Raw genomic sequence first — 27,276 nt, 5'->3', positions numbered from 1 at the left:
TTATAGCTTGCAGGTATATTTTTGAAATAATCTCCAAATAACCTTTTTATATGCTAATAATGAACTTATTGTAATTCGGTCGAACCCAAATAATTTTTAAAATGCATAGCAACTAGAGTTTCATAATTCGTACTCGTCAATAATATATTACTTAAAAAAGTAGTTTTTTCCAGATACAAACTGAAAGAAAAAACTTTTGGAAACAACTTCTTTCCCATGAACACTGAATTGCACGAAAGGAACATTGAATTACACGAAAATCACTTTTTCCCATTCAGTTTTGACTACAAACATTCGATATAAAATTGAAACCGGTATAATTCATAGAAACACTACACAATGTGATGTATAAAATTGTATATGAGTATTGATATACCTACATATAATACTACCCTCCTCATTGGTGTACTCTGAAGTTCCGGGATAAGACACTCAAAAGCATCAATACAATACACATTTCTTTCATACAATCAACTTATATTAATGGAAGAGAGAAACATTCATAAACTGTCAATTTATGTAGGCGTATTTTTACAATTTTTGTTTATATTAAGCTCTTTGGAAGATGTCAGGAGTTTCCTCCAACTTCAGTTCAAACCAGAAAAAATGGTTCGAATGGTGAAACTGAAGGCCGAAGTTAAAGATAAATATAATTAAAAGATTGCCGAATAATGCATTTTTTTAAAGCATTACTCTGTTTTGCTGTTATGTTTGTGCATAAAAGATCGCTGATTAATTTTCTCAAAATGCAGGACATGTTGTATCAGATCATGGATTTCTGGACTCCTTGGAGACCTCAATCAATCAATCAAATATACTTTATTGTCTGAAGAACTACATCTTGTAGACAAAGTCATAAATAATAAGATACAAAAATCTACATAAAAAAAACAAACAGTTTAAACAAAATACAATAAACATAAGCTAAAAATGTGAAATACACTGAGATATTCAGCTGGAAATAACAAGACAGAAATAAAAGTTAAGATTCAAGTGAATCGTCAAGATACTCCTGAACTGAATAATAGGCCCTATCAACAAGTAGCATTTTAACTGCTTTTTTGAATTTGTTAAGCACTATAATTTCTTTAATTCGGGCTGGTAAGTGGTTAAACAGTTTGATCCCGTTGAATATAATTGAATCCCTAACAAGGGACCTCGCAGGAATAGGCAGATCTATGTTACTATTGTGGCTACGAGTATTATATGAGGAAGGGGGAGATGCACAAGAATAATTTTTTTTATCAAGCAAATTGATTCCAAGATAAACAGGGCAGCTACTGTTAAAATACCGTGAGCTATGAAAAGGGGCTTGCATGGATCCCTGGGAGCTGCTTTGCACATATATCGGACAGCCCTTTTTTGGAGCACAAAAATCATTTGAAATAAATCTCTAGAACAGACTCCCCAGAAGGCAATTCCATATTTAATATGGGGATCTATTAAAGCGAAATAAGCTGTTCTTGAATGGGAGTAGCCTAGTTCTCTAGAAATCACTTTTAGTGATATTTAGTGATTTTTACAAATAGAAATCAATTGCGTAGGTTGAAAAATCATTAGTTTATGGTCAACCATTACGAGCTTACGTCCATTTTTTTTAAATTACAATCCATCAGCTTGTTAAGTAATCAAATCTATTCCTACTTTTGATTGTTTTCCAATACCCTGAAAAGTTAGCACAGATTGTCCCACACAAGCACGTTCCGCGCATTTTATTCTGCAAAATATCAACTAGGACATCAATAAATTTCCATTAGAGCATGAAGTGGAGGGCACACACGGGTGGGATGACACATAAAAACGTGTAAAAAGGCAATAGAATCAGAGAAGAGATTATGTGAAACGTATTTATGGCAATCGGCGTGACCTTTTTGTTGTGCGACAGAATAATTGGTTAGTGAAGTTGAGCGCTACTGAGTTTCTATCGAAAAGAAGCGTTTATTAAAATTTTTAACTATCCTTCATTTTGTGATATCGAAATTGTTTTTTTGAATTCAAGTAATATGTAAACAAAGTGTCTCTAGAAGTTTAATTTTATTTTTGATCACAACTGTAAATCATCTAGAGATCGTGAGGCATCCGGTAAGTGGAGTGCCTCAGGGATAAATACTGGGACCAACTCTCTTCCTCATACACCCAATGCAGTATTAGAAGGAAAGGCACCCTGACTACAGATTGTATAGTAGTAGTAATCGTTGTGTGTAAATTTTACCAAGCCGCATAGAACACTGGTGTTTTAAACCGATTCACATTTGTTTTGTCACAAACTCCGGACGTGAGATTGACTTAACTTTGTACATGTACTTGTGTATGGAACAAAATTCGTTTCCAAATCTAAAAATAGGTGTGCGCTTAGCGCCTCTGTGAGTGGAATGCCGAAGTACGTTGGCTCTCTTTATTACATGAAGAATCAAGAGTGCCGAAGATCGAGTAGTGTCGTCACAATATTTTACATATGGTGGGGTCCAAGTGATTGCACCATGATATTTTTATGTATTTTGCATTTTATGCATTATCTTCTCCGCATGATGATAGCACTGCGAATAGGACCGTGTTAGGAATCACACGTTAAAAGGTAAGACCTCGTTAGTCCTAAGCTCGCTCAAGTTTCTCAACTTCTGAGAGTTGTCGTTTATATGGTGGTGACAGCTGGTTAACGGAAAAAACAGATTTTTTGTAAAACAGATTTGAAATAGCACCATGATATCAAAAATCATGGAGAAAGCCGTAAAACACCATGTCCTTAAATATTTAGAATGCTTGAACATCTTGAACGATCATAAATATGGCTTTGGGAAACTTAAGATCAAGAGGCGACCTTCTATCGTATGTAACCCATATTTGGAATAATGCAATCGAGAAACATGTAGAGTCAAGAGCTGTTGCGCTTGATATTTCTAAGGCCTTTTACCTTATGTGACATGAGGGTTTGCTGGCCAAACTTCGATGCCTTGGCTTATCGGATCATTTTTGTGTATGGCTCTTCAGCTCCTGAAAGAGCATTTCCTGCTAGTGGCCGTCGAACGATATTTCTCGAATACTTTCATCATCAACACTGGTGTTCCTCAGGGATCAACATTGTTTTCAACCCTCTTTTTATTGTATATCAACGACTTATTGGAAAAAACCAACAATCCAATATATTGCTTTGCTGACTATAGCACACTTGTTACGTCATTACATTTGGATTCCAGGACATCGGCTGCAGGAGGTTGAATATCTTAATGAGGATTGAGAAGTAATTTCGAATTGTGGTGAAAGTAACCAGGTTACTTTCAAAAACCCTGGCATCGGTTTTCTCCAAAAAGATGAATGTTTCTGAACCGATTATAATAAGGTTAGGTTAGACAATTTCGCTTTCTGCTTGTTGGGTGTTGAAATGGACACCAATATGTCTTAGCACAATCATGTCGGTGGAATTGCAAAGGCTGCTTCTCAAAAGCTTGGAACACTGTTCCGAACCAGAAAACTGTACACACCTCAGCAACTTTTGATGCTTTATAAAGTTCAGATCAGACCTTCTTTGGAGTATTGTTGTCATGTACGGAGCTCCGCCTGATTGTATACGCGAACATCACTTGCAACCTTGATAGTCTGGAACATCGAAGAAAGGTTGGAGATTTGTCTCTCTTCTTTAGATACTTTCACGGGAAGTATTCAAGTGACTTGGCACATTTGATTCCACCAAGAGCGGTACATATCGGAACAAGAGTCAACCTAAGTTTCGAATTCTTTTTGAAGGATGTCAAACTTTTAGTGTGTTTGAAATAGTCATATTAGGCATGCAGTTAAATGAACATTTTATACGTATGTTATTTATATTAAGTAATTAAAATCGAGATACACACTTGAATGTGTACCTAATATCAGTACTAGATTCCACAATATCCTGGTAATTCCAAGTATAAAAGTGATGTTCTATTCAAACAGAAATTTTATTTTTTATTAATCCCTTTGTGTTTTTTGAAATCCTATCTGTCTGATATGACTGAATGAACTTACTGTGTTTTTTTCAATCGGTTGTAAAATTTCTCAGAATTCACAGAGATCGTGAAAATTTATGTAAATAAAGTCGATTAAACAACGAATCACAATTATTTTCCATATTTCCCAAAAATTGAATCAATAGTTAATGTAGTTTTTCCCACTGGATACAATAATTAAAAATTTTGAGATGATTTAACAATCTTCTCGGAGATATTTAACTTCTTCATGAATTACTTGCAAATCTAAATCGCTTTTATCGAAATATCTTCATAAAATGGGATTCAACAAGTGGAAAGATCCAATTCAAATGTATTGGTTTTACATTTCCGTTTATGTTACTACAGATGGAGCGAAGTTTTTATTATTGGACTTTAAAACGTATTTCATATGTAGGTATTTCCTTTTTGATTTAGGTTGTTCTTTTATTTTTTCCTGACAAAAAATTGTGAAACCTTTGGAGTGTGTTGAGATTGAAGGAACAGAAGGCACGAAACTAAACAATTTTTCCGTCTGCCAGTCTGATTTTAGTTCTTTGTTGAAGTTTAAAATGATTTAATAAACGCACAATCTCTAACGCAAAACTAATTTTAGAATAACTCAATTTTGAGAACCAGAAATGGTCTCGGAAATAATAAATAAAGAATATTTTTGCAGGAAACTCAAGAATGTTTTACCTGACCTTTTTTTTACGTTGTTTTATTTTTTATTACAATGCTTCAAAGGTTTTGTCAGTTTGTATGACTCTTTTTTAAACTGTTATTTCTCAGTGAATTCAATTTATTCAAAATAAGTTCCATTTGACTTATTGCCGTTTTGATTCAATTTTGCATTCAATAAAAAAAACAGGTCCACTGGCACTAAACACCAACGTTCTAACATCTACTCCAAGAAGAAGCTTACAAATTGGTGTAACATAAAGTCTTTGAGGATTTGATACTCTCATTTTGTTATTCCATGCAGCAATTTTTTACTAGTGGGATAAACTGGTTTCTCTCTACGTTTTCATCCTTATTTTTTGTTACAATTCACATATTTCAAAAGAAAATTTCAGTTTAATGAATGAATTTGATGTTTGAGAATATATTTTGAAGTAGGAAATTTTCAAACTTATCATTTAAAATACACTGCTGGGTATAAAATTAGGGTCACCCAACTTGAAGTTTTCTCAGAAATGTATGTTTTTATTTGAATTATTTTGGATGTACTATACTATATAATGCCTTGCTTCAAAATATATTTGTTTTTTCTGCGATAAGCGTTTGACAAAAACGAGCCCTTGCCTGAATTTCTAAAAACCACTATTAGTATCCTTTTTTTCTCTATAGTTTTATCTGTCAATTACCCTTTGTTTGTGTACTGTTGTCAATGTTGGTGTATCGAAATGAAGATAAATTCCGTTATTGCTGCAAGAATTGGCTTTGGAAAATGGCCGCGGTCAGCGCCAAACTGCAAAAAACATTGGTGTAAATCTCTGGAGTTAACAACGAGTATGGCGGCGGTACCACAAAACTGGTCTGCTAACTCGACCTGACTCAGGGCGAGGCAGGACTACAACAACTAGGAATGACCGCTATCTCGAATCTAGCGCTTTGAGAAACCGAACAGTTACGGAAATTTTCCTTAGAAGTAAAAGTGAACAGTTAGAAGGCGAACTAGCTCAAACTAGAGCTACTGGACCGGCTGCTTCCTGTGAACACGGGTTTCAGATTGAATTTTTCAAGAAAACACATGACTTGGACACTAGCGGATTGGATGCGTGTATTGTTTTCTGATGAATCGCAATTCTGCAGATAGACGTCTGCGACCAGGCAAGAGATAGGCTCAAGCGTGTATTGCCGAGCGATTTCCATTTGGTGGCGGATCAGATATGGCATGGGGAGGCATATCGTTTGACACTCGTACTGAGCTAGTATTCATTGAGAATGGGACATTGAAGGCGATTAGGTACCTATTTGAGGATTTACAAGACCATTTTTTACCATACTTGCTTTTTCTTGGAGACGACTCAACATGTATGCTTGATAATGCACGGCCCCAAACTGCCTGGATCGTTATTTAGTATCTTGACGAGGTTCAACTAACGCGATTTTAGTTTTTAGTTTAGTCTGCACCCCGGATCTAAATCCCATTGAACATATTTGGGATGAGCGTAACACATGTTTACGGGGACATGTGCCAACTGCTAGGAATTCTAGAGAGCTACGCGACATACCGGTACAAGAATGGGAAAATCTTCGGCAGAATGTAATCCAAAATCTGACCCAAAGTATGCCTCGTCGTTTGCAAGTTGGTAGGAGGAAACACTACTGAAACCCTTACATTTTTAACACGCTTTTATTAGCTTTACTTGTATGTTTGTTTGTTTGTAACATATTCCTTTGCACTCGATTTTGACTAACTTTAAACGGACAGATGTATTTTAAAGTTTGTACACTTATCAATAGTGTCCGACCGAAAGTTCGGTTTCGGTCGAGTTTCGGCAAAAAAAACGGGTAATTTTAAGTTTAATATTTTGAAAAACCAAAAAACCATTAATAATGAATAATTCAATGTATGGTAGTGCAATGAAATTGGTAAATTGACCAAAATAATGTTAAGAATATTAAGAGTTATTAGCAACTATATGATACATTATTTTTTTCTCTTCTCTATCATTGTTATGATAGTAAATATGTATTTTTTAATTATTTTCTTACGCTCACTGTATAATTTTTGGGAGGGGTGGAAGATAGCCTTTGGCTAACCCTTTTCTTTTTGTGTATAAATGTATTTTTTATGCATAATAAACGATACTATTATTATATTCAAAAAAAGAATCTACACCTACTCAAATAAACACCTCACCCATTTTAGTATTTTTTAAGATGCAATTAGTATTTTTTCTTAAATAAGGGGTCGTTATGTTGATTATCAATAAGAAAAAATGTCGAAGGCTGCATAACGTTGTAATTTAAGGATAAAACAAATGAAGACTGACTGACGTTTCTTTATTTTTCCCTCAGAACATAATTTTTGTAAGGAAGTTGCGGTTTCGGCCGAAACTGAGACCGTTGCCGAAATTGGGTTTTGGTTTCGGTCGGACTAGTCAAATTAGTTCAAGGAAGGTGGACTTTTTGGGAGTTACTCGCTATTGTTAAGTGTTATGGATTTGAGATTATATATACAGAAATAAGTTGGAAGCAAGTTTTGTGTCAATTTGAAAATGAATATCATTGCTAACTCGTACAGTCTCTAGGAAACAGACAGCCACTGCAATGTACTTAACTCGTAAACCTATTCAGTTGTAAAATAATCCTCATTCCACGATTTTGTAACTTTTGTAAAGCCAATACCTAGCACAATAATCGAAATGGACTATACAATTATATAATGTAATTTTTGAATATGAAAATTTTTGAGAAAAGTAATTTTTCTGTATATATAATCAAAATGAGCATAAAGAGATACCGATTTTCCACCATGACTATCCACCTGCAATTTGTAATCTTGTGTTTGTTGATGAGCTTATAACGAGTTGATAAGATCATATATTTTGTTTTGGAAGTGTTGAGTTTTAGTTTATTGCGATTCATGTACTTGAAAACATTTCTTAGTTCATTATTCATTTGATCAACTAGTGTTTCTATGAATTTCATTAGTTTGGACTTCCATTGTCTGATATTATATAAAATGATTTGAAGAACTGAAAGAAAAAAGAAGAAATTAAAAATTGAAGAATAAAAAGAATAGCTGAGAGAAAAAAAACAATTATATTAAGCAAAAAACCTTGAATGAGATAATAGTGAAGTAAAATACATGTGAAAATTGAACAAATTGATCAAAAAATAAATAAAATGACGATTGTCGATACTCACAATCGAAAAGTCTTGAATTAACTTGGAATCTCTTAACTTTTTAATTTTTTTGCTTAATATAATTGTTTTTTTCTCTCAGATATTCTTTTTATTCTTCTTCTTTATTTTTTATTCTTCTCTTTTTTAGTTCTTTCAGGCATTTCAAATCATTTCATATAATATCAGACAATGGAAGTCCGAACTAATGAAATTCATCATGAAACATAGTCAATCACCTTTAAACATACGAAGTGTTTCTATATTATCGCCTGAAATTGATAAAAAAGTGTTGTCTGCAAATGGGCTTGAAATGACAAGCCAACCAAAAAAATGGAAAATAAATAATAGTTTGAAACACTAAAAAAATAACACCGTTAATAGCAACACAAGCTAAAAAATAACTCGAAACTGATTTGAGATTGTGTGTTAATTAGTCTGAAATCAGATTTTTTACAAAAAAAAAATAGATTTTGTAAAAAACCGTGAGGTACTGAATATCCATTGTTATAAATTCTTGGTTAGGAACTGTTTGCCAGATTGGGGCCATAATAAAATTATAATTTAAAGCATCCCACGCTTTTTTACAACAATTTTTTTTTGTAAATATATTTATTCTGATTTCGGGCTTATTAAAAGTCATTAGTTACATCAAGTCATATAACTTATTATATTCATGTTGAATACAATTTTGAATTAGTTCCGAATTGTTTTTTATTTTGTTTTGCTATTAAAGCGTATTTTTTTACTTTTTTATACTATTATTTATTTCTTTCTCAACCAAATGCATATCCAAAGTAAAATTGTTCATTTCATTTCCCAGTATGATTGGTTCGAAGGTTTGAGTTACGGATCATTCTTTTCAACAAGAAACGGTAAAATGATTTATGCTTTTCACAGAAAAACGTATTATCCTTATGTGTGTTTCGAAAGTAAATTGTACTACAATACGAAAATTACTCGATTCGAACTTCCTGTCGCTGTGAACTATACAAAAAAACTGGAAAAACAACTTCCTTTCTCCCTTCAGCCCCTAAATGACTTGTCGCTATAGATTATTCCGGCCCAATAAACATTGGAACGATATCCGATGAAATGGGAAAGCAGAGTCGAAACATTTGCTTTGTTTTCCCACTGAACCGTAAGAGACTTGTAGGATGGATGGCGCAAGGGCGCAAGAAAGTTTGATTGGACTTTTCCAATTATAGTTGAAATGAATATTAAATTTCTGAATGGATGTCTAAGGTTTTGTGAACTTCCGTTATATCGAAAGGAGATTTGATTTTGAACGAAATTTATATTTTATGGAGGAATCAAGAGTTTTTATTGATGTTTTCTGGGATTTTCGTATTCCACAATTTGAAAAAATGTAAATTCAATATGAATTGAAAGGATTATATTTTTAGAAGAAATTGATTATTGGGAAAGAAAAGTGTTACCTTTCTACGTCTCCATCTTGATACAAAAAATATGGGAATCTTCCAAAGAAAGGAAGATGGCGATTAATTTCAAAATGAACTCTTTACAAAGATGTGCAGATCATGTAAAGAAGTAACTTTAAGACAAAAACTGGAAAAAGCCCTCTTGACATAGAATACAAAAAACATGTTTTTCTATTAAGTTTGGTTTCCAAACATTCGTTATGGAATTGAATCAGATATCATTCACAGGATTGCTGCAACATATGTTATATGAAAGAATTAAAATTTCACTTACATGGAACACTGTCATCCTCAATGGCGGACATTCAGTGTTTCGGAATCAGACACTCACCTTATTGCCTCTCCAGCACCAATCTGGATAATATAAGATGAACCACTCAATTTAATCATGAAATTCCGACTTTACATCACGAATGAGTTGATACAGAATTATATTCTTAAATGTTTCGAACGTATTTCTTCCTTCGTGTAATTCAATGTAGTTGTTTCGAGGGGGCTTTTTGTTCCAGTTTTGTGTCTGAAAGTTACTTTTCTGCATGATCTGTACATCTTTGTGGAAAGTTTATTCGTATCTATTTTTCTTTCTTTGGAAGAATTTTTTTGTATAAAGACGGAGAAGTAGAAATCCAAATTTAATAATATAGATAGAAAATGCTAAGAATTTTTTATCGTGATGTTTCGGAGACCAGAATCTGGCTCCGTCTTTATAATTAAAAATCGGCCATTTGGCAGTTTTTGTCTCGAGATTTTTTTTTATTTTCAAATTTCTTCGACAGATGTCAAAGTTGTCGATTGACAGTCCAAACATTCGATTAACGATAAAGTTCGGACTTCCATTGTCTAAAAAAGTGTTAAATCTATAAAACAAATAAAATGAAAATGATGAAGTATTAAAATACTGTTGTGGTTGGTTTCTGTATTTTGCTGTGTTCTTTTTTGGTTATAATCTCCAAACGTTTCGACTGCAACTACGACAGTCATCTTCAGTAGCGTGGTCAAAGGACTCTTCTTGACGTGTCAATTGAAACAGTTTCAGTCAAGGAAAGTGATTCGACCACGCGACTGAAGGTGACTGCCGCAGTTGCAGTCGAAACGTTTGTAAATTATAACCAAAGAAGATTACGGCGAAACCCGAAAACCAACCAAAACATTGACGCCAGCCGTAAAGCCTATATTCCTGTAATAAAATACTAAAAATTATTGTTTAACAACAACATTTTATGAAGCAAACAAAAAAAAATTGCGATATGTGGCATGCGTGGTAACTGATTTGTCAAACATGTACAAACAAGCATAAGTGAATAAGAATAAGTTTCCAAACTATACCTCACGACGTTTCGATTTAGTATCCAAAATCGGCTTCAGTGAAGACGTGAATAACCATTCGAAAAAATGTAGTTCTCGGCAGATATATGAGAATGTATGTTGATTCTTTGAGTTTTCGCCTCAACACGTGGTTTCATTCAAGCAGATGGTAGAAGATGAGAAGTTCCAGAATAAAAACAAGATTTTGATTTGCTCTGAACCTGATTTCGGACTGAAAACATAATTCTATACTTGAATGATTCGTAAACTTTTCAAATGACAACCTTTCTTATTTTATATTCTACCATAACTTTGTTTATTTTCCATTCAACTTCAGAAAGCTGTAAATTGAATATACTTTCTGAAACTCTCTCATATCGTGGCAATTTAAAATTTTCAAAACAATCATAGAAGTTGAATATACATGGAAAAGAGAAAATAAAATTGTATCGAAACATAGTTAATGGAAATTCAATTGTTGCTGTTGATTTATTAGTGCCATTATTATCTGTTTAAAATCTGTTAACCAGCTGTCGCACTGTTGGCAATTGAAAATGCAACACACCCTGTATTGTACATCAATCATTTATTTTCAGTTATTGTTTGACATTTTGTATGTATATGAATGACTGTCAGATACAAGTTCATCATAATATATATAAATTATTGATATGTTCAATATAACGTTTAGAAGTAACTCAGGCTTATTGTAATTACACCTTTGCACTGCCCTCATTGCATTTCCAACAGGTTATGGGCCCAGGCAACAAAGTAAAAGTTGTAATCTGTCAATAAGTGAATGTTGCATCATTGAATTTATCAATATGAGTACAAGTAATGGTTTTGGATCTTCCATTGAAAAGCTCACTGGTCGAGATAACTACAATACTTGGCGGTTCGCAGTTCAAACTTATCTCGAACATGAAGAACTCTGGGAGTGCGTCACAGGTACAGAGAAAGATGAAAAAAAGATCACTAAAGCCAAATCTGAAATAATTTTGCTAATTGATCCCATCAATTATGTTCATATCCAAGATGCACCGACAGCAAAGGCTGTTTGGGACAAACTGAAGGCAACTTTTGAAGATTCAGGATTAACAAGGAGAGTTGGATTATTGAGAACTTTAATTACAACCAGACTCGAGAACTGCAATAATGTTGATGATTACGTAAACAAAGTTATTGGTACTGCACACAAACTGAGAGGCATAGGTTTCAATATATCTGAAGAATGGTTAGGAACTCTTTTGTTGGCAGGTTTACCGGAAGAATATAAGCCGATGATAATGGGCATCGAAAGTTCAGGCGTAACCATTACAGGAGACAGTATTAAAACAAAGTTGTTGCAAGATGTTAAAAGTTCAAACACTAAAGGCGAAAGTGCGTTTTATGGTAACAGACAGTTCAAAGACAAGAAGGATAAAAATAAAGGACCTAGATATTATGAGTGTAACTTATACGGACATAAAGCAAATGATTGTTATAAAAAGAAAGACTTTCAAAATAAAAGTTACAAAAATAAAAAGGATGTGAAACCTAGCAAATCTACTAGCGACAATAAAATTAAGAACAATCACGTTGGATTTTGTGCGGGTTTTGCTGTGAATATTAAAAATACGGATGACTGGTTTATTGACTCGGGAGCTACGGCTCATATGACAATGCGCGAGGACTTGCTCACGAATTTGAGAGAATCCGAAATAAAAGAAATTGTTGTAGCCAATAATTCAAAGGTTGAAGTGAAAGCAGAAGGTGAAATACATTTGCAAATCAAAGTTAAAGGTATAATAAAAGACTTAACTGTAAAAAATGTATTGCTTGTTCCTGATCTGACAACAAATTTGTTGGCTGTCAGTCAAATTGTACAAAATGGTTTTCATGTGACATTTAATAAAGAGAACTGTCAAATTGTCGATAATAGTGAAACCATAGCAACAGCATCATATATGAATGGAATGTATTTACTGGATGTTGAGACTGAATGTACAAATAAAATTTTAATTGCATCTACAGAGGGTGACAGTTACCTCTGGTATCGCAGACTCGGTCATATAAATATGAAAGATCTGAATACCATGAAAAATGGAATTGTTGAAGGTATTCAGTTCGTCAAACAAGAAAATTGTGAGAATTGTATTCCGTGCTTAAAAGGTAAACAATGCCGACTTCCATTCAACCATATTGGCACTAGAGCAAATCAAGTGTTAGAACTAATTCACTCGGATTTATCTGGTCCAACAGAAAATGAATCTTTGGGAGGAGCAAAATATTTTTTCACATCAATTGACGACTACACTCGGAAAGTTTTTGTATATTTTCTAAAATCTAAAACAGATGTTAAAGATACTTTTAGAGATTTCAAAAATATGGTAGAAAATGAAACTGGAAATCGCATCAAAATTTTGCGGACAGATAACGGTACAGAGTACTGCAATCGAGATTTTGAAAACTATCTCAGAGAATGTGGAATCAGGCATCAAACAACTTGTCCCTATACTCCACAGCAAAATGGGATAGCAGAACGCAAGAACAAGGTGTATGCTGTTTGATTCGAATTTGGAGAAAAAATTTTGGGCAGAAGCTGTGGCTACATCAGTTTACCTCATCAATCGATCTCCGTGCAAAGCATTAGAACCGATGAAGAAAACACCTGAAGAAATGTGGACTGGGAAGAAACCCAACCTGCAACACATCAGAATCTTTGGTTGTAAAGCAATGGTTCACGTACCAAAAGCAAATCGTCGCAAATGGGATTCGAAATCTGAAGAATTGATTTTTGTGGGCTACTGCGATGAAACCAAAGGATATCGCTTCATAAGGCCAAATTCGAATAAGCTCATTAAAAGTCGTGATGTTCATTTTATTGAAAATGACACGCATTTGAAAAAGACATTGGATAATCACTCTGAAATTGAAAGCATTTCGAAAAATACCCAAACAGTGGGGGGTATTTTTGATGAGGAAAATTCGGCTAACAGTGAAACCAGGGAAAGTCTAGAAACTACTAGAAGTGATGAGAAAAATGATGAAGAAGAACCAGAACCTTTTGCATCAGAGAAAATTATAGAAAATATTAGTACCCTAGAAAATCTGAAAGACTTAGGAAGGAGACGAAACCCTTATTCAGACGAAAACATGATATATGTTTAGAGAAAATGAATATTGATGTTCAACCGCATTTTAGTGGGGGTGTTGGTAATTGAAAATGCAACACACCCTGTATTGTACATCAATCATTTATTTTCAGTTATTGTTTGACATTTTGTATGTATATGAATGACTGTCAGATACAAGTTCATCATAATATATATAAATTATTGATATGTTCAATATAACGTTTAGAAGTAACTCAGGCTTATTGTAATTACACCTTTGCACTGCCCTCATTGCATTTCCAACACGCACCCCTACGAACGACAACCCTCAGAAGTCGAAACTTGTGCGAAATAAGGATTAACGAGGTCTTACCTTTTAACGTGTGATTCATATAAGGATAATGTTCAATGGATCTTCATCAAGTAAGTCTGAATCAATCTGAAAAAAAATGGATAATGACATTTAGCCAATAAGATGTTCATGAAATCCAATCATTGGTTACACAGGTACAGACAACTTTTCTATTATAAATATTTTGGTGAGTCAGCTGCAAGAGGCTGAATTATTTTCGAAGAGGTAACTGGAAATCATATACTGTAACTATACACTTTCCAAATAATTGATCGCATAGTAATTTAATGTGAAGTTTTCAAGTTCTGATGAGTTTTAGGAAAATGAAAATCACAAAGGATTGCTAACATTGAATAATTTCATGAACTCAAGATGAATTTTTTTAACATTCTTTCTTTACTTCACTTTGTTACCATCCACATTCGATAAAACATTTGTGGTTGTAAAAAGGGAGCCGAGTCATTTTTTATAATTTGAATTGCGTATACAGCTTTGTGTTTTCTTACGGTGAAACATATTTTAGTGTAAAATGTGTTTCCATCTATAATATTTTTTAAATGGGAGGAAAAATGGAACTTGGGTCCACCGACCCACGATAAATGAAACTTCAGCTGAAGACGAAGAGAAAATTTAATTTGATAAATAGAAAGTTTGTGTTTTGATATTGTTAGAGTCAAAGTTTACCAAGTTTTTAGTTGGATTACTAACTAGGCTTCTCATTCATCTTTCTTGATAATTGTCTAAATAAACCTGTTTCAACCTGTGTAGTTAACTGTTTTCATTAAATTAATCAGACAATTCACCCTAACCGCAACTGTTCAGAACTGAAAAGTGGGTCATTAATTTTTTTTCAGAAATTTTATAATAAAATATAGCATATTTTTCACTCGTATGTCACCGTTATTTGGAACTGTTGCGCTTGATATTGTGTGTGGCATGAGGGTTTGCTTTTACCTTCAACGCTGGTGTTTCCCAAGGATCAATATTGTTTCCAACCCTCTTATTGTATACCAACGACTTATTGGAAGAAACCAAGGATCCAATATATTGCTTTGCTGACGACAGCACCCTTGTCTCGACATTCCATTTGGATTCCGCACCTCAGCAACTTTTGATGCTTCTTAAATCTCAGATCAGACTTTCTTTGGAGTGCTGTTTTCATGTATGGAGCTCCGCCCCTAAGCATACTCTGAAGTTGATGGATTTCATCCAGAAAAGAGCCTTCCGCCTGATTAGAGACACAAACATCATTTGGAACCTTGATAGTCTGAAACATCAAAGAAAAGTTGGAGATTTGTCTCTCTTCTATAGATACTTTCATGGGAAGTGTTCAAGTGATTTGGCTCATTTGATTGCACCAAGAGCGGTACATATCAGAAATACGCGACGGACTGCGGCTGTTCATTGTTTCGGGGTTCAAGTCAGTACACCTCGAACTTCACTGTTTAAAAACTGTTTCATTTGTAGAAGTGCGTTTATGTGGAATAAACCTTCTGAGAACGTGGTTCCAAAAGAATTTAATCTTCAGCAATTCAAATCGAACGTGAATTGCTACTTTCGCACAGACACCGCTCTCAGTGCGATTTAAGGATTTTTCTGTAATGCTTGTGTTTTGTCATTAAAAAAAGTTTTCAGTAAATTGTGTTTCATCTCTTAACATTTTCTTTAGTGGTACCACAACAGTGGCGATTTTAGAACCACCAAACCACATTTCTGGCTTCTTTTAGAATATATCTTTACATTTTCATTTTTGACCAGACATCTGACTTAGACATGTCCTCCATGAAGGTTAACATGTGGTAACATTGCTATATTTCTAATCCATAACAGATACGAAGACGATTAAATGGGAAACAGTAACAGTCATCGAGAACAATTCAGTGGTCGAAAAAAATTTATGGAGGCTCTCGCCCTTCTCGAGTTATACGGGGAAAACCAAAAATGCTGTTTTTAATTTTTTTCGAATGCGATTATTATTTCGGAGAATAAAATGGAAAAAACAAAATGTTATTGTACTCGAAGTGTACTATGACGATGTATAATAATAAATATTCGATAAAAAGTTTCGTGTCAACATAGCCACCATCAACTTTTTTTAAGATAATATGACGTTTGATATTTTTATAGCGTTTCGTTTGAAATAACTATCATCATCAGTGACAATTTTAAATTATGGTCCTGTCGTTCCTTCTTTTGTAAATTGTTTGGATTTCTTCAAAAATAATTCAGACAACCCAATCAGGTAGGTACCCTAACACAATGAAAATTCGTACTTTTTCGTTTTGTAAATTTTTGTATTGCCTTAATTCTTCTTTCAAGACTTATTTCTCCCTAATCAATTATAATTCGTAATATTTTTATATTATCAATCGTGGAAGTAACGAAAATATCAGTTTTTGGTCAAAATTCGATTGTTGTATACTTTGGTATGATTAAATGGCATCTCAATTCATTTACCATCTTAAACGCGTAGGCGTTGCTTGGTTTCTATGGCAGGAAAAATGAAATATATGAAGGAATTGGCCGATACTTGATGAAAATCCATAAAACAGTTTATTGTGAGATTTTCACTAAACAGTTTTACAAAAACGCAACAGGTGTTTCGCTATACAATGGCTTCTTCGGGCGTGTCTTTACTAACTAATTCTACATTCTACACATTTCAAGTACCTGATTTTTACCTAAGTTTGTAATGAAATAAATTACCTGAGCTTGTCCCAGTTTCCAGATTTGAAAAAATATTCAGTAACAGGGATTTATTCATTCAGTAAATTACTCGAATTCCTGCATCTATTGATTTCTAAACATTCTAGAAGATTGAGTTTCAAATTCTTCTCTTTTAAATGTAACACATTGTATTTATGATTGAACTGATGTCCTTCTACTAAAAGGTGGTTTGCAAATTGGTCTTTCTATTTACAAAACTACTTATATGCTCTTTGATTCTTTGGGAAAATGTTCTTCCTGTTTGACCATCATACAGTTTTGGGCAAGAGCCACAAGTCAGCTTATATACTCCTGATCTATCCGACACCAAAGTTTTGTCTTTATTGTTTCTAATAAATTTACTAATCAAATATAAGCTGACTTGTGGCTCTTGCCCAAAACTGTATATTGGCCGAACAGGCCTGATTCTGTAACAATTTTTTTAATTTTATAAAATTGATCTAGTTCTATTAATAATGTATAATTCTTCCAAGTGTTTGAATGTTATCAGTGTTTTTATATTCATTGCATTAAATAATGTGTGGACGCTATGTGCGAGGTGATACTTTGTTCTTTGCCAACAGTGGCGTATGCAACGGCTACAGCGGTTTTTTTCAGTGAAGAGAAGCACGGGTCGGTTCGACTTTCTCTTCCATCTAAACCTGAAAGCAAATTATATCAATAAATATAGCAAGTGATATTAAAATCTTGAAGTACGCCTTTCGAATGTTCGATTATATCGATAATCGTCTCCATGCAAATATAAGACAATTAAATTACTTTTTTTTTTCAGCTCCTAAGCTAGAAATTGACAATCTTGAGAACGGCTACCACGGCATCGTGAAGGAGAACGAAACGATCGTCGAGGTAACGCCGGCGATCAGGGCGTCGGGCGAAGAGGTATGCCGCTTCCGCATTGTCAACAAACAGCACCACGGCGAAGCTCCTTTCGAAATTATCCTCAAGGATGACGGTTTCGCCGAGCTGAGGGCCAAGCGAGTTCTCAACTGCGAGAAGAGAAAAAACTACAAGTTTGATATCGCCGCCGTGGGCTGCAACACCAAACAGAGCGTCAGGTAGGAATTATATATTAATAATAATTGCTGAAAATTAATTGTTACATTTTTATGAAAAAAATACAATTTATCCTAGCACGTCGTTTTTTGTCTTAGAAACATCTCACTAAGCTCATAATAATAAAAAAAGGTTCAATAATTTCCCAAATGTATACTGGTTTGCAAATTATCTTTGAGATAGAAATCAATATGCAAAATTCAAAAGAATTTCATATCTGAGAAGATTCACCTCACGTCAGAAGTGTCACAAGGAAGCCACCTAAGCCCCTTCTTGTTTAATATCTTCATCAATGATATTGAAGGAATAATGAAACATTCAAAATTTTTGTTTGAAGGTGATTGACAATGTTTCGTGGTGCATTTCATCAGTTCGGACTTCCATTGTCTAAAATGATATAAATTGATTTGAAATCCCTGAAAGAATCTGTGAAATATTAAAAAGATTAGCTGAAAATAACATTTTTTTTAAATTTATTTGATGGGCAGAAATATTGTAGGACCTCTATTTATTGATCAAAATTTAACAGGGGAACTGTATTTGAATGTGCTGGAAACTACTGTAACTCTCTCATTACTAAAATCATCGAAGCGAATCCTAATGAATTCGATATGGACATTGTATTCCAACAAGATTGAGCTCCACCACATTACTCCAGACAAGTAAGAAACTATTTGAATACTACTTTTCCCGGTCATTGGATTGGCCGTCGAGGTCCTACAGAATGGCCAGGCCGCTAGCCAGATTTGTCACCTTTAGACATTTTTTCGGGGGCTATTTGAAGCAAAAGGTGTACGAAACTGAACTTGTTTCAATATTGGATATACGGCAGAGAATAATAAATATTTGTAGAGATATTGACGTTACTGTGTTGGTACTGTAATCATATTTAGTCTTCTCTTTGAATATTTACTGTGCAATAATCGTTAATCTATTTACTTGTTTTTACTTTGAATTTATGGTTATGTCAAGTTTTTTCAGATAGTTGAGTTTAGCTTAGAATAATTTATTGGATTGAACCATGGACCGGGCTACCTGCCCGTAGCCTAACCTAATCCAGCTAGTAGGTTAGACCTAAGACTGTTACAGTGCAAAATGATAGTAAATGATAGATATTTCTCTTACAGAGCAAAGCACGTGGGGTGAAATAGTTTGTAGTGAAAATTTCACAGAAAATTCTATTTTGTTATTGAACATATTTTTACATTTGAAAAAAAATACATAACGAGTCATCATTTATTCAGATTTATGAGACATCATTATTCCAAATTTATTTTTTGTTATCATTTCCTCATTAAAGGAGTACTGATAGCAATTGATGAGACTTCGTTACTCCAAATTTATTTTTTGTTATCAATTCCTCGTTAGTAGAGTACTTATTGCGAATTATTCGAAATATGTATTAAATTTAAATATTGCCTTCATCTACCACTTTGAATAGTTACGGAATGACTTTGATTAGAAATTTATTGCAATGGATAGCTGTAATTTGTGATAATAAGTCTGTGAAATTACCTTCAGTCGAGTAAATATTTTTATAAATTCTAGGAATATTTCATTTTATTCGATCAAATAATTTTTTTCTTGATAGAATTCTTAACTTTTTTCAAATTGTTATTATATTCCATTTTTGCTTCATTGGATAAGTTTCTGTCTGAAGTGTTCATAAAATATGTCAGAAACGTTCCGTTAACAAAATCCACTGATATTACATATTGTCATTTTGAACCAATCTCAGTATTTTTATAAATAAATGAATCTGGTATATCTGTTTCTGTTCTGTTCAAAATCAGTTTTTCTGTTAATTAGCTGTCGCCCCTTATAGGAACGACAACTCTCAGAAGTTGAGAAACTTGTGCGAGCTAAGGATTAACGAGGTCCTACCTTTCAACGTGTGATTCCTAACACATATAAAACTAAACTTTTGTAAAAGTTCAGAAGTAGCAAAGTGCATCAAAAAACTATGAACACAAATTTTTTCGGAATTATACCCTCTAGTTTGTACTTCAGAATTATTTAATGTTCAGCTGAAATTAAACATTATGGTTCATTCTGTTAGATTCCAATAGGCGAAGTGAGAGTTAACAAACTAAGTATAGTTCACCTCCACATGACGCCAGCAATGAGCGTGAAAATCATTTTCAGAATAATTGATGTAATGCGCATGTAAGGAAGAACAAATTTATCATTCCGTTTCATGTTTAGTTTTTGAAAAAAAACCTGAAATGCTTCTATTTGTGTTAAAGAATATTCATGGTTCGAAGGTGTTAACTAATCGATATACGACATTAGGTGATTTTTCAAATGCATTCAAAAGGAAACATGAAATATCTCACAAAATGAAAATATTAGTAGCGAAACTATATAATTGGTTAGAATATAAACGTTAATACTTGATAAGAACCTTCACGTCCATAGGAATGTTGAAAAAAAGTTTGAATATTCGTAATTCCACGATTGTTGAAGAATTGGTTTGTGTAATCCTGCTAACGAGTTTTTTCAATTATGTATAAGCAGAAAAATTATTGATAATAATGTCAAAAAAAAGGGGGGGGTGAGGGAATCTTCCAAAGAAAGGAAGGAAGTAATCAATTTGAAAATAAGTGACTCTATTCATGGATGTGTAGATCATGCATTTTTTTTGTATCAAGATGGAGTAGTAGAAAGCCAAAAACTTTCTTTCCCAAAAATTTATCACTCCTAAAAATAGAACCCCTTCAACTCAAATTAAAAGATATTTACTATTTTATTACGAACCATGGCGATGGAACTAATCTTGTTGGAAAAAATGTATTTTTTCAACTTGATTTTCCGGTCCGACATCTTCATTTGGGTTTGAACAAGAACTTGAGGCTTCGTTTTCCTTTTTTGTAAAATCAAGGTTATGTAATATGTTGTGTAATTTTGGGCAATTTTCAATTCCACACTTTTGTTTCAATTTACATGGGTAGATATTATGACCTGGTTTCAAACAGTAGAAACATAGTTTCTTCAAAGTTTCCATTTCTTGTCGATATCTAGTTTTTTGAAAATTTGGCAGTCAGTCAAATTATAATTTTTTTGGCATTTCTCATATTTTTGGTCGAAAATATACTAGCATTTTTCCTGGAGTGGAATTTCTCATTTTCGTTCATTTTTCTTTCGGAGAAGTGGTAACTACTAAAGTCAGCACAACTTGATGCAGCTATTGCGATTTTTCTCGTCCACATAGAAAAGGTTTTCAAAATAATTTCATTTTGTAAAAAAGATTCCTCAGCCCATTTGAGTCTCAGAAATGGGGGGTAAATTAGTGACTATTCCATTCAAGATTGATGGATTTTTCATGTCCCGTATTTTAAAAGAGTTCCATAGTAGTTACTAAGTTTTTGATAACATTAGAAAATGGTAGGTATGTTTCAAACCGTCCCTCCCTCGGAGGAGAGGCTCGACGAACTCTCTCTATTAGATTTGAAATTATAAATTCAGATCGTCCAAATATAACTTTCAAAGTTTCTGTTATGTTCAAAACATTATTTGGTGAAACAAGAATAGGTTGTATTGCATCTCTAGCCCTTCTTTTTGAACATCTTTGTAGACGGATTATATTTTCATCTTCACATATATCAAAAAGTTTGGTGGAACGTTTAAACTGACTGTAGAACAAAGGCCAGTCCTCTGGATTTTTGTATCATCAGAACGTCTAAAATCTGGTTGAAATTATCAGTAATCATCGTAATAAAATTGTTTGTACGAAATCGATTTAATTTTCTGTTTCTTCGATTTTCCACTCAGCAACTTTTTCTTGTAGCGTAATTTCTTCCAAATCAATGATGTTTTTGCCACTGGAGATTGTGGACTTTTTAGATGAAGAATCTAGAATTAGTTCACGTTGTAGTTGTGCTTCTTTCCTTATTAGTTCAGCATCAATTTTAGCTTTCCTCTCAATTTCGGCTCTCCTTCTCTCTACTTCGGCCAATTTTCTCATTTCTTCCAATTCTATTTTCAACATTCGTCGTCTAGAGTTTGAAGATTTCGTAATTTTTGATTTGTCTCCGGTATTAGATGGGTCTTCTTCTAATGAAGAACGTTTTTGCAAGTCCGAAACTTGTCGTGGGTCATAACATAACATACGTCGCTATATCTTTCAGGAGGAACTCCTTTAGTTTTCCTCTCACTCCTCCTCAGGTTAGGCATGGGCATATTGTAATAGATTACTTTTTGTTATTTATCTTTTGCTCGAAGGACCAATGTTCGACTAGTCAGTCCTACTGTGAATTCCTTTGATTTAAAGTCGAAGTAAACCAGGAATCAAACATTTTGTAACATTTCGAATTCTTGTCAATGTCAAAATCGTCTTTTTTTATAAACAAACCATGATTAATTATTTTTACATACTAAGTGAACAAAAGAACAAAATTAATTAAAAGCAACAACAATATCTATTAGCTTAGAGTACATACATTTCAGATACAAAACCCTTGGAGGGGAAAAATGTACATCATCATTTTTGAAACGTTATTGGGTATAATAAAATTGATTATCAAAGATTGATGCGTTTAAAAACATAACACAAACAACAGGAATGTTTCTTTCTGTGTTTTTCTACTTTATGATTCTCGGGACGGATAGTTTTTATATAAACTCAATGTAGTATCATATAATTTACATATTTTTAGGAAAAAAGTATTTGGCTTTGTACTATTCCATCTTAATACAAAAAAATGTGGGAATCTTTCAAAGAAAGGAAGGAAGCAATCAATTTCAAAAGAAGTAATTCTACATAGGTGTAGATCATGCAAAGAAGTTACTTTCGGACACAAATTGGAAAAGAAAGCCCGCCTGAAACAGCTACTTTCATATAAACTTTGAATTACACGAAAGAAAAATTCTTTCGAAACAAATATTTTAAATGAACACTGAAGTATACAAAAAATATTTTTCTCTACTCATTTGTATTCCAAATATTCGTTATGAAATTGAATCAGATATCATTCACAGGATTCCTACACAATATACTAAAAACTTTCTGTGATTTCATTTCAATTGAAAATATTTTCGAATAACAAATCAGAGGAAATACTAAGCCCGTACAATCATATTAATGGCCATATCAGATCCCTCATTGAAAAATTGAATATATACACATGAGAGATAGACAAGTCAACCTGACACTTCCTATAGAGAAAACATGAAGGTGTCAGGTTTCGCTTTCATTAATGCTGACGTAAAATAAATAATGATTATCGTTCAGTTTGTGTGAACACTTCTGATATTTCAAACGACTCATTGGTGTCGGTATTGCATAGCGATAATTTTACATACCACTGCAATACGCCCTGGTTTGTTTGTTTTCAAATTATAAATTTCCAAACGAATAAATAACAGACATCAGTAGCTGTTGTTTATATTGAAAGGGTATATTTTATGTATTGTCAATTCATTGTATGAATTGTTTATCACGGATGCTAAATATAAAAAAATGCACACCAAAAATGCATAAGTATATAAGCTAATTATCGATGGAATGAAGTAAATAATTTAATCGTCTCTACTCTCCTAGCATTTTGATATCGAAAACACCGCAATAATGAGTAGTCAGATCTTCATGAGTAAACTTCAAGAACAGATTTTTTTTAAATTTTTTCAGTTAATTGTCATACCCATTATAGGAATTTTTTAAACAGGACTGAGCTCTGTTCCACCAACGACCTCTTCGGGGATGATTTTCCGAAGATAGAAGTTCTTCGACATGGTTGATGTGTGCAGAAGTTACAATCTCCATACCTCCTCCCGCGCTCGCTTCCAAGAGGTTTTCAACTTGCCGCATGTCACTTCAGCGAGATTGATATCTGACATATTTTGCTTTGATGTTAGTCTCTGGTGCTTGAACTCCTCACTGTCTGTCTGATTTCCTGACTCTATTCTATGTAATATTTGCATGGTGGTTCCCTGTGCTGCCTTTTTGGCCATGGTGTGACTTTTATCACAGTATCAAACAGAATCAGAACGAAAGGACAGACTCTAAACACGTTAGAGTGTTCTGTTACGTAGTTGTGTTTTAGGTCTGGTCTTGGATTTTGTTTTCTTCAGAACATCTATTCGTCAATATGAAACATTGGAATTGAAATTATATTTTGCGATGACTCCGCTCCATTTCTTGACGACATACTGTGTTCAGTGTGTCGTGGAGACCACGTAGCACCAAGTTGGGGTGTGTCCGAATTTGCTTGGTTTCGCAAGAGGACATCCACGAATTGGGTGCTACAATCCAGGTCCCAGTAGATGAATCTGTGTGATATGTATGTGTGAGCTTTAGCGGCCCTTCGGGACGTTCGTAAACCTTTGGATCTGTTGCCTGTATGTTTTCGCACAATGGCTCCACGCAGTGGAGGTATACATATTTTAGGAAAGTGAGATTTTCTTGATTAGGAGCAATTCATTTCTAGGTCCGTGTTAAAAAAAATCTGTTTAAAATCTGTTTTTCCGTTAATCAGCTGCCGCCCCCATATGAACGACAACTCTCAGAAGTTGAGAAACTTGTTACTGCGTCCTATAATGGGATAAAGCTTGTGTCGAGCGGCCTTCGCCAGCCTCAACTTTTGTGTGATATGGGATCTGAATGTTAGTTTCCTGTCGAGGGTGGCCCCCAGATATCGTGCTTCATTCGTCTAAGCTATCTCCTATCCGTTGAAGATGATGCGTCCTTGCGACATCATCCAGCTAAGTAGTACCACCTGACGCTTTTCAGATGGTACTACTTAGCTTGTTGAGGTTGACGCTTTTCTTACTTGATATCGCTTCGTAGAATGGCAGTTGGAAATCCAGAGTAAAATATTTCTCACATTATAAAGAAAATGTTTTTCAGATGCTGTGTATTTTGTTGACAAACAAGAGTTTTCACAGTTCTGGTGTCTGAGAAAATTATTCTTTTAGATTCATAGGTGTTCCATGTTCTATATACTATTAATAGAGTATAAAACCTAAATATGTTTTATTTAAACAATTAGCTCTCCAAACATTTTTTTAGACACTGCGAGTCTTGAAATACTTTCATTATATTTCCTGTTTGTATCTGATAAAACATCTGTAACAATAATATACAGAAATCACAAGTGAAAACTATCGAGAAGAGATACATACATATAAAAAAAAATATTTCGAAATATCAATCTCCCCCAACTACCTACACAGTAGGTCTCTGGTGAACAGTTTTGATAGACTAAATAGGCTAAATAGACTTAATATTTTGTTAGAACAGTTGTTGAAAAATTTGCTACAGTTAATTTATATTTCAAATCATTCTAATATATTTAAAGTTTAGAGCTTTTCAAGTGCTCGTACTCTGGGGACAATTTATAATAATTTGAGGAACTAAATGCAGAAGTTCTCACCGAAATTAATTTTTTTCATCTTTAAACCCAATATTGTAAAGAGAAAATATTTCATTTTCTGTATGTTTGTAAATAGGTGAAGTCAAATATTATTTGAGTCATTATAATATTTTTGAGAAGTGTGTTAATGTTTCGTCTTCTGGAGTTATCCAGAAAGGTGCTGATGATATATTGAATACAAGTGTTTTTCCCGAAACTTCGAAGCAAATCTAGGAAAAGATATTTCTCCATGTAATAATATTTCAAAGTTTGTTTGAAGGTGATTGACAATGTTTCATGGTGAATTTCGTTACTTCGGACTTCTATTGTCTAATATTATATAATATGATTTGAAATCCCTAAAAGAACAAATAAAATTGAGAATTAAAATGAATAGCTGAAAGTAACAGTTATATTAAGCAAAAAAAAACGTGAAATGAAATTGCAATAGAATAAAAAAAAAGCAAAAAATTGAAAATTGAACAATTTAAATGAAATAAAATTGAAAGATTTCAAAGTTACTTCACGACGTTTCGATTGTTAATATCCACAAACGTCTTCGGATGATGACTGGACTAACTCTACCTCCGAGGTCATTCCAGTGCTTTCACCTATTCCCTCTTTCCTCTCTCCGCTTCACCGGATTAGAGAGAGATGACCGTTTGGCGAGAATTCAAAGTGCGCATTGTAGAGCACAAGAGAAGTACACAGCGAGGAGAAACCAGCAAATCGGCAATAGCAGAGTATATTTAGACTCATCAACATAACATCAAGTGGTCCCAAGCTGAGACCATCCACAGGGAAGAACACTGATTTGAGGGGAAGTTCAAGGAAGCTGCAAATATGTTGTCCATCGACGCATTCGGCCATGCTAGCGTAGAGAAACACAACATAGGAAACCCGTAATCAAGCGGAAAATGGTCAACTCCCGCCAAACGGTCATTACCGGCTGAACCGGTGAAGCGGAGAGAGGAAAGAGGGAATAGGTGAAAGCACTCGAATGACCTATAAATGCTCATCTCTCAGAGGAATAGTTTTGTCATCACCGGAAGACGATTGTGGATACTAACATCGTGGATCGAAACGTCGTGAAGTAAGTTGGCTTGAAAAATCTTTTAATTTTTATTTCATTTTGATTGTTCAATTTTCAATATTTTGCCTATTTTTATTTGGTCATCATTTCATTTCAAGGTTTTTTGGTCAATAAAATTGTTATTTTCAGCTATTCATTTTAAATATATCGATTTTATTCGTTCTTTTAAGGATTTCAAATCATATTATATCATACTTAGACAAATTGGAGTCCGAAGTGATGAAATTTAGTAATCTTTCACATATTAGATACGTTGCTGGGACTGATAACTGTTTCTATTCCATTACGCATGTTTGGGGTACATCAGAATGGAAATAAATGATCTCCGTGTAATTTAATGTTTATGTTTTTGGAAGAATTTGTTTCGGATGACTGAATCTTCCAGTTTGTATCGAAGATAAATTTTTGTGTATGACCAACGTACACATTTTTATAAGGAGTTACTTTCTTTGGACACCTCCCACATTTCCTAATTAAACATGAGAACACGAACCTCACCCTCTGAGAAAATTTGACGGATTTAATTAATTTTCCTCCAGACACTGTCATGAACTAATGTCGAACATACTTTCCTGAAAGCTGTTTGTAACTTTCTCGAACGAAAATTATCTTTAACACGTTTTGAGCGGTACCTACTTTCGAGACTCTAATCTCATTAAAGTAATGAATTGGGTAACGAAACACTGCGTCCGCTAAATCTCTGTCTCGTAATGATAATGTTCGCCAGTCACGATTGCAGCTCATTTGTTGCCTTTTATGGAGGTTTATTATAATTTTCATAATGTCGTTATTCATATTACCTAAAGAGTGGTTATTTCCATATAGGGAGTCTCCTTATTGCGTTTATGTAAAGAGCCATCCAAGTCTCGCACCAGTAGACCAGTAAACGTGGATCAAAAAATATCTAACTCGTTCGACTGATGATGACCTATTTATTTTGTGGAAATTCATATTAAATATAGAATAAAAAATAACTTTTGTTACATTTCTACGAAATTTTTTATTTGTTACGACCGGTTTCAGTTTATTAAACCATTATCTGA

At 33.7% G+C, this 27,276-nt stretch overlaps 1 protein-coding gene across 1 annotated transcript in view; it reads left to right on the top strand.

Moving 5' to 3' along the window:
* Cals (calsyntenin 1) overlaps positions 1 to 27,276 on the top strand; it is a 159,448-nt gene that overhangs the window by 77,119 nt on the left and 55,053 nt on the right. Inside the window, 1 exon segment of the mRNA XM_074173725.1 lies at positions 17,511 to 17,793. Within this exon segment, the coding sequence (XP_074029826.1) occupies positions 17,511 to 17,793 (283 nt within the window).

This window comes from Leptinotarsa decemlineata, unplaced genomic scaffold, assembly GCF_025532065.1.
Source record: "Leptinotarsa decemlineata unplaced genomic scaffold, Ldec_3_MD MMD2_tig00000505_RagTag_RagTag, whole genome shotgun sequence".
In the NCBI taxonomy this organism is placed as follows: Eukaryota; Metazoa; Arthropoda; class Insecta; order Coleoptera; family Chrysomelidae; genus Leptinotarsa; species Leptinotarsa decemlineata.
The sequence above is the reverse complement of the archived record's forward strand: the minus strand, read 5'-3'. Positions and strand labels throughout refer to the sequence as shown.